Source organism: Clinocottus analis, unplaced genomic scaffold (genome assembly GCF_023055335.1).
Source record: "Clinocottus analis isolate CAN_PGR_092001 unplaced genomic scaffold, fCliAna1.0.p SCAF_22, whole genome shotgun sequence".
NCBI lineage: Eukaryota > Metazoa > Chordata > Actinopteri > Perciformes > Cottidae > Clinocottus > Clinocottus analis.
The window spans coordinates 62,501-71,420 of NW_027175954.1; the positions used below are offsets into that span (position 1 = coordinate 62,501).

The following is an 8,920-nucleotide window of genomic DNA, read 5'->3' on the forward strand; positions in this document are numbered from 1 at the left end:
GTATTCCATCCGGTGTGAGCCGGTTCTCATGTTTGTCTCATCAGCACAGCTCCAGACATAAACTGTGTACGTTACGCTCCTCCATCTTATCTCACATTCTGCTGTCGGCCCAGACGGGAAGAGAGGAAACGGCTGCTCCGTACGGACACTTCTTTACGTTGAGATGAGGACAAAAACTATCTGCATGGACATCATCGAGGACAGAAGTAGTTGACTTTAAATTCACAGCACAGATTGTGTAAAGAAAACACCACGTATACGTTTTGCTTATAGGCGGTGTGGTCCCTTTGTAGAAGGGACCACACCGCCTGTAAGCGACATCATGCTAAACATCACAAGATGTTCCCAAATCTTTCGGCCCCATCAGCAGACCAGGATGGTGATATTGGACGATAAGCGTCACGCTAAAAGCTCTTTATCCCTGTGAACATCATGAAGCACTTTATTTGGAGGGGAGGGATTACCCTGCACATGCAGAAACATGTTAGCATAAAGATAAAACACCCAAAACTGCAAGATTTTAACCTTGTGCGCTGATTTTTTTACTTTTATTTGCTGCACAAAACTTAACAAGACAACATTGCTGCAACCAAATTATATTAAATGGAGTTCTGTTCTAAAAAAAAGGGAACATTTGCAACTGAAAACCAGTAAAACATGCCATTTGGTTTGTATATTTGTCAAAGTTTCTGCTGACAAAGCATTTTAAAAGAGTCTTCAGGTTCTCATAAAAAAGATGTTATCTCTTCTGGTTGAGGAACAAAAGATGAATTGTGTTTGAAAACGTCTGATTCATTGAAAAAGTCTTTATTTGAAAAAAAAAAGAAAAAGAAAAAAAGAAAAATCAGAAAACTGAACTCCCAGGATGCATTTCAACACTTCATATTCTGCAGAAGGTAAAGATCACACCTGATTAAACGCTTTAAAACCGTTCCCTTCCTGATTGTGAGCGTCTTCTTCTCCAGGCACAGCAGCAGAGGCTCATGGGTATTGCGGTACACAGAAGAAAAACAAACATTTCGTAAAGTCCCGAAATACTCGGCTGATTTTAAACTACACGATCCAACCCTTTAAAACCGAAATGCCTGCACCTGAGCCGAAGGAGATGCAGGTAACAGAGCAAATCTGCACAAGCAAACCTGCCAGCCGAGGGGGGTCAAAGGTCGGTGACATGAAAGAGGTATCTGGGAGCTCGTGATGATGCCGCCGGGTCGCGAGAGGGGACGAAACAAGAGCCGGAGAGGAAAGCCGTGCTGCTCGGCTGCCTCTGTAAAGCCGGCAGGGATTAAGCAAACCGGCGTCTCTTTCGCGGGGGGGATGTGAGCTTTTGACCGCAGAGACTTTCCTTCCTTCCACGTCGGAGACGCATTAACGGCAGCAGCATGCGGGCGAAAGAGGAGGCCGGCGTCTCCGAGCAGGTCGTCCCACTTTAGAGAAGAGACCCAGCGGAGCCGCGGACACTTCATCGTCGCGGGAAGCCTTTTGTGTCAGAGCGGGAAAACAAGACGGCGGCTAACGACAGGGCACGTTAAGGCCTTGACGGGGTTCAGAGGTCGAGGACGACGAACTCAGAGAACTTCCAAAAACGTAGCTTCCGTGTAGAAAAACGCTTCTGGAGATTGCTGCTTTTTCTGTATTTTATAACTGAATGTGGGCAAGTTTCGGACAAACCAAGACATTTGAATGCATCACAGGCTCTAGTTTTTCCCGCCGTTTTCAGATTTCTTTTTTGCGTAACGTTGAAATAATGAATAGCTAAAAAATGAGAAGTCAACGCTGATTTCTTTGTCACGTAACTTACGTACTTCAGTAAGTTCTGACCCAAACAATCTTTTCCTAAACCTAACCAAGTGGTTTCATTTTTTAAACCTAAGTATTTGTATGATCTTTTTCTAAAACTAGGAGTTTTGTTGCCTCAACTTAACTACTTTGTTTCCTGTAAAGACGGAAGTTTATTTTGAAAAAGGTCTCGTTGTTTTAGACAGTACAATAAGGAAAAATAACATTACAATACTTTTTTTTTTAAAGCGAGTAAAGTCCACAAATTGGACTTCTCCGCTGCATATTTCCAGCAGCTAATGACCAGTTTGCACATAATAATAAGTCCAGGTTGCACATGTAATAATAATAATAATAATAATAATACGACCAGTTTGCACATGTAATAATAATAATACAACCAGTGTCTGAGGACCCGCAGCAGCGAGATGGAAACTTGCCAGCACGTCGCTGACATCACACATGTCCGACCCCTGAGATCATCGTTATCAGTGTGAGAACAGCGGCCGGGGTGGAAACACACTGAGCTCTACCATCTGGTTTTGGAGGACAGATGTCTCTCGTCTATACGTTCCAGATGTGCTGCCAACCCCACGGAGGACACTCCGCTTCCTGTTGAGGACTTTAAAAAACTTCAGTGGCAGCAGCAGTAGCTGGAGCAGAGCCACAGAGATTTATTTTACAATCAACCGAGACGCGTTTTTTTTTCAAGTGCAGTTTGAGACTATGAGAAAGCTTGAGGCGCATCAATGTATAGAGTGCTGATAATTACTGGGAACCAACAGGATGTCACTCATTTGGTGGTGGGGGTTAGAGGCACTTGAAAGAGGCGGCGGGTGCTTCATGGAATGCAGACGCACAGCGGCCAAGAACAGCTTCACGCTGCGGGAAAATCCAGAGACGTTTTACTTTGAAAATCTCCACTATTACAAACTCCTGTGAGCAATCTGAGCAAATTAAAATGTCGATGGAGAGGCGCCGCCGTAGCTCCTGTTAGTGTGTCCCAGAGCAAACGTTTTCAAAATGAATCTGTGGGTTTTAAGAACTAATTTGTGCAGAAATTAACATTCTTTACTGCAACTTTCACGTCACCTTATTTTATCTTGAAAAGGCAAATCAGCCTTTCCTGAGAGGGTCAACACAGATCTGTTGTAAGCATAAGTTATTGATAACATGTACTCGTGCTAAATAACAGGCCATCTTTTCTTTTCATTTCCTCTCATTTTAATATACTCGAGCTTTTCATCTTCATAAAGTAGCTACAATCATGAGCACAATGCAAACGTTAAGGCTTCCCCGTGTGGCTCAAAAGGTGTACTGCAGGTATAAATGTTGAATAAAAGACGTACTTTGAGCAAACATAGCGAAAACTATCTTCACCCGAAAAGAACATGAAGACAATCAAGAATAAAAGTAGTTTCCTTCACTTGAACGTCAAAAAAATCAGACTGATATTAGTAAATTTTTTCTTATCGTCATTGAAAAATGTGCACGTTCGGACTAAAATAAACAATGTTTAATACTTCCTGTTGCATTTGTTGACAAGAAAAATGTAGAACATCACCACAAAGATCTGCAAAACACCCACAAGGTCTTTTTTTAATGCACTTAGAGCCCCCATGCATGTGTTGTTTGGGAGGGGGGGGAGGTAATTCTGTATTTAGGATGGCGCTAGTAGATATTTGATGGAATTTCAAAATAAAAGAGGTTCATCCTCTGTGCTATCAAATGTTTATTTTCCTTTTGTATCTTTTTTAAAAAACTGCCTAAAACTGTCTGAACAGACGATCGGATGTTTGATCAGATGACTCAATGACTTGATTCATAATGTTGTCAGTTTCAGACTAAACTTTATTTAGAGAAAGCTCCTGTACAGCTGCTGTTTTTTTTTGTTTTTTTTAGAGAATCACATTGGATTATTTTGTTTAATGAAGAAAAAAAGCGACGATGCAGCTTGTGGGGTAGAACCAACAGGACGCCTGACAGCACTTCCTGTTCTGTACGTTAAAACACTGTCTCGCTGTTTTACCCGACAACAAACGTGATTACGCGTCTGCTCTCAGATTAAAACTTTTTTTTTTAATCCCGCCTGCAGCGTCTGAAATAACGAGAAACGTGGAGACGACCATCGCGATGGACTTCCTGTGGAGACGCTGGGTGATCTGTGTGGTCTGGTTGTTTTAACAGGAGGATGCAAAACAAATGGTACAGTGACAGAAACACAGGAAAGAAAACACTCTCCGTGTGTGTGTGTGTGTGTGTGTGTGTGTGTGTGTGTGGGAGGGTGGATGTACATCAGTGTGTCGACGAGGTTCAGCTGCTCGTGCAAAATTATTTAAATTCTTTGCGAATTAGTCAAAAATGTAGTGAAAGGAAAAATAGTCTTCCACTGCGCCCCACCTGTAATACCTTCGCGCCCCACTAGAGGGTCGGGCCCCACAGTTTGAGAACCACTGGCCTAGAGGATTCTATTTTACAACAAAAAAATTCAAAACGTGGCTGGATTACACTTTAAAGAGCTTCACAGAGACGCGGTGATCCAGCCAGTACTCTAACATTTAACTAGATGTCACCACGACCCCAAGTTTTCTGTTTGTAATTTGGCAATTTTAGAAAATGCTAAATAATAATAAATCTGTGTGGTCTGGTTGTTTTAGTGAGAGGACGATAAACAAATGGTGCATTGGCCGAAACACACAAAGAAAACACACACGCACACACTGTGTGTGTGCGTGTGTGTTTGTATATCAGTGTGTCGACAAGGTTCAGCTGCTCCTGCAAAATGATTTTGATCATTTAGTTTCTACATCTAATTAGTTTAACTCTCCTTAATAAACTTATTTTCTTCTGTGTATTTCTTCACATCTTCAGTTGTTTCTCAATTCTTCACTTTCAGGAATTTGAATCAGACTTTAGAGTGAGACTAAGAAGAAGCTCAATTACAATATCTTTAACATTTTTATGTGATTTAGTTTGTTTTCTGTGCTTACAGAGCATCGTTATGTTCATTAGGAGTGATTGTGTTTTTTGTCCAGCTGATGAACGTGGACAATTCTGTATCTTTTAGCTACGCTTTTGGTCTCCACCAGCTCCTGAAAGGAATTAAAGCAGCTAAACGCTTCACTTTGTTCATCAGCTATCGTTTCCCACCACTTTTATTGTGAAAATAAACACGAGCGTGGCGAGTGAAGCGGTTTTACACACAAAACAATGAGCTGCAACTCCCTTTAGAGCCCCATAAAGCCGAGCAGAGCCCCAGTAACCCTGCAGGAGCCTTGTCACTGCCGAGTCACCGGCCAGAGACCCAGAAACCAACCGACATGCAGGGAGATACAACCACGTGGTCGCAAGTTGTCTGCGTGCAATGTGAGTAAACACAATTTAGGAAGATGCAAAACAATAAAAAACAAACAAAATAAATGTCTTGAACTAGATTTTGACGGAGGGACCGTCTACAAATTCCACGATGACATTTGCATTCAAAGTACCAAGACCAACTCAAAATGAAGCTGGATCTTTTGGGAGGGGCCCTTCGGGGCCCCCTGGGTAGTTGCCCACGTTGCCCGTTTGGTAAACCATGCAGCTTTGTTGGGGGAAAAGTTTACACTTGACTCTAAACTTCTTTTACTGAACACAATAAAAACGACTTGATTTGAAAGTAAATATATATTTTTAATGACAGTTCAACACGTTTGAAACACCAAGTGTAGACGCTCCAATCTGGATTAACTGTCACATGACCTGAGGAATGCAGAGCGTGTGTGTGTGTGTGTGTGTGTGTGTGTGTGTGTGTGTGTGTGTGTGTGTGTGTGTGTGTGTATCTCGGCTTGATGAAAGGCTTATCTGTGTTGGCTTTTAATTGACTCGCATTCCAGCCTCTGTGACTCCAACACCTCCCTCTCTCTAAGAGAACTAAACACACACACACACACACACACACACACACACACACAGGCACACACTCCACCTGTCCGCTCACACCACCAACACTTCAACGTCTCACCTCAAACAATCTCAACAAATCAGACACTCAAGAGCCAGATAACCTAAGACAGGCAGACGGAGAGAAAGAGACAGAGGGGACTCTTATTTTGAAAAAACGTTTTAAAATGGGGGGATTAAAAGCCAACAGAAAAGCTTATCAGGTGTCAACAAACAAACAAACAAACAGACTGAAAGACTTAAGTGAGGCGACAACTCTGTTATCAAACTAATCAATCAACCGTCCAATCATTGTGGGAAAGTTTCAGTTGAAGCATTTGAAACACTGAAAGGAGTGGAAGCGGAGGTCTTGGAAGACATCAATTTAAGAGTGTAAAACTAAAGATGATATCAGTGGAAGTGTCGGCATTAAAGCAGTGGAAGTTGTGAGTTAGAATACATGAAGAATGTTTTATTGGTTTTTAAACATGAAAATATGAGACTTGAAAGGATTTGAAGTGTAAACTGAAGTGCAAGAAGTGGAAAGGAGTTGACTGAACAGGAATATCTATGGACAAAATCCCCTTAAAATTCATTTGTTTCTATAGCTTTGTTTTTTTGTGCCAATAATTAATTTTATAAGCTGTTCATTAGATCAGTGTCAGGCTTAGTATTTTTGGCAAAGAAAGTAAAATTTCAAGACATTTATTTGTTGTTTATTTTTTTATAGTGTATGAATGATTAATTGCAGGAATATTTTACACATAACTTTGAATTTCAGTCATTTTAAGTTGAATTTGGTCATGTTTTCTCTCCTAAATGCTGATTTACTTTTTGTCTTAATTAATTGTGAAACGTATTGGTTATTTATTATACTGGGAGTGAGAGTTGATGACCGTTAAAAAAAAAAAAAAAAAAAATCAACCGTTGAACCGACACCATGTTTTTTACTCTATATCTGCTCTTTTAAACTGATTCTGGAGCACTTTGTTCAACTTTGATGAATGAACTTCAGGATGAAATCCGGTTTTATTTCCCACTGGACGGCGTCTGACTCACGTGAACTCTGTCGAAGGTGTCGCCGAAGAAGAACAGAGAGCCGTTGAGGGGCAGCTCGGCGGTGGAGTCGGAGCCGGGCTGCAGCTGCTGGTCTCCGGCTTCTTCTCCGAACTCGAACAGGTCCTCGAGCTCCAGAGCCCGGGTCGACGCGCACAGGCTCAGCAAACAGGACCAGACCCAGAACCAGCTCCGGTACCGGGCGCACGTCTTCTTCTCCATCGCGGCTCCACGGACACAGGCGGTGAAAATAATAATAATATTTTTAAAAAGAAGAAAAAGAAGCCGGGGATACGAATAGCCGAAACGGCGGCACACAGCGGCGAACTGAGGGGAGTAGAGGAGAGGCGGGAGGGTTGAACGAATAGAGGAGGGGGCGTGGCGTTTACCTAACAACCACGTGACTTCCGGTTACCTGTTTTTTTTTTTTTTTTAAATAAAAGCGGCAAATACAAAAATAAAAGTTCGAAAGCTTCTTCAAACTGAGGCGTCGTGTTTAAGTAGCTATTTGCTAGGTTTTTTAAAAAAAATTCAATTTAGTTGTTAAAATCGCAATTTGACGATGTAGAAATATTCTCACGCAACTAAAAGTACCCAACAACCACGTGACTTCCGGTCCTGTTACCTGTTTTATCAAAAATAAAAGCGCTAAATACACAATTAAAAGCTCGAATGGTTCCTCAAACTGAGGCGTTTGGTTTAACGTCATGTTTAAGTGGTTCTTAGGGTTTTAATTTAGTTGTTAAAATAGAAATGTGACAGTGTAGAAATACTCTCACTCTTTACTCAGAGCTCAGCGCTTTAATTCAGCAAATTGTCGCCATCTTGTTGACAAGAAGTATAATTGCACCTCTTTCCTCCCTTTGTTTTCTTTGTTTATTCTCTCCATTTTCATCCGTCTATTCTTGTTCTTCACGTCAAATCATCGTTTAGTTTTCCCTTCATTTATTTTACACCTTACTGTGTTAGAACCTTACTCTACTACGACTAAAGAACACATTTGAGGCACTTGTACATATTTTTAGTATTTCCATTTCAGGCCACTTCATACTTTTCCTCCACTACGGCTTACATTGTTATTGTACTTTTTACTCCATTACATTTGTCTCACAGCTTTAGTTACAGTTTTTCCTTCCTGTCCAGGTAAATCCTTGTGTCTCTAGATGTGTTGATGTTGAAGATAAAAGAATAAACTCTTGAAAAAGCCTCTCGGATCAGTTAAAAAAAGCATCGTCACAAAGCTGAAAACAGGTTTTTATTTACAGAGTACAAGGTTCTCACAGAGACGCTACAACATGAAGATCTTATAGAATATGATGCATTAAAGTAGAATAAACTATAGTATATACATGAGTTAAATACATATACAGCAGTACAATGCAACATACACATTAATACAGATGTGATATTAATCCATAAACATTATAATATGGTTTAAATATAATGTTTTTGTGTGTTTATTCTCTAAAGAGCAGGAATACTTTCCTGTGTGAGGAGTCGGGCTGAAGATGAGTTCAGTGAGTTCAGCAGCTGCCGAAAAGTTCCCTGAAACCTCCCTTCGCCTTTTTAATATTTATGCTGCGTCAGGATGCGTTTCCTTCTGGAAGCACAGCACAAAAAAATCACTGGGAGATTTTGTGTTGTTACTGTGTTACATGAGTTATCATAATTATATACATATCACTTGTGATTATTCAATCCAACGAGGTGAAACATACAAGAATCAGTTGATTAATCTCCACTGAACATTTTAATGTTTGATTTTCAAGTTTAGTCATTTTATTTAAAAAAACATTTATTGTTATTTTGACATTTGATCATATCGGTAAAGGCAGAAGAATTTATTTACTTGAGTAAAATACCAAAATATTAATGTAAAAATATGTTCTGTAATGAAAGTATAACAGTAGTATTATCACTTATAAAGAGAGAGAGAGAAGAGAGAGAGAGAGAGAGAGAGAGAGAGAGAGAGAGAGAGAGAGAGAGAGAGAGAGAGATTGGACACCCCTGATTTAATTAAATGTTTCAAGAATAAATATACATAAATATATATATATATATATATATATATATATATATATATATATATATATATATATATATATATATATATATATATATATATATATATACACACATATATATATACACATATATATACACA

The 8,920-nt window shown here is 40.0% G+C and overlaps 1 protein-coding gene across 1 annotated transcript in view; it reads right to left on the reverse strand.

Annotated features, from left to right (window-relative positions):
* Positions 1-7,064, reverse strand: part of LOC137792867 (nidogen-1-like) — a 30,838-nt gene extending 23,774 nt beyond the window's left edge. Inside the window, exon 1 of the mRNA XM_068588653.1 lies at positions 6,760-7,064. Within this exon, the coding sequence (XP_068444754.1) occupies positions 6,760-6,978 (219 nt within the window). The 5' untranslated portion in view covers positions 6,979-7,064. The remainder of the gene's footprint in view (positions 1-6,759) is intronic.
* Positions 7,065-8,920: the final 1,856 nt, after the last annotated feature.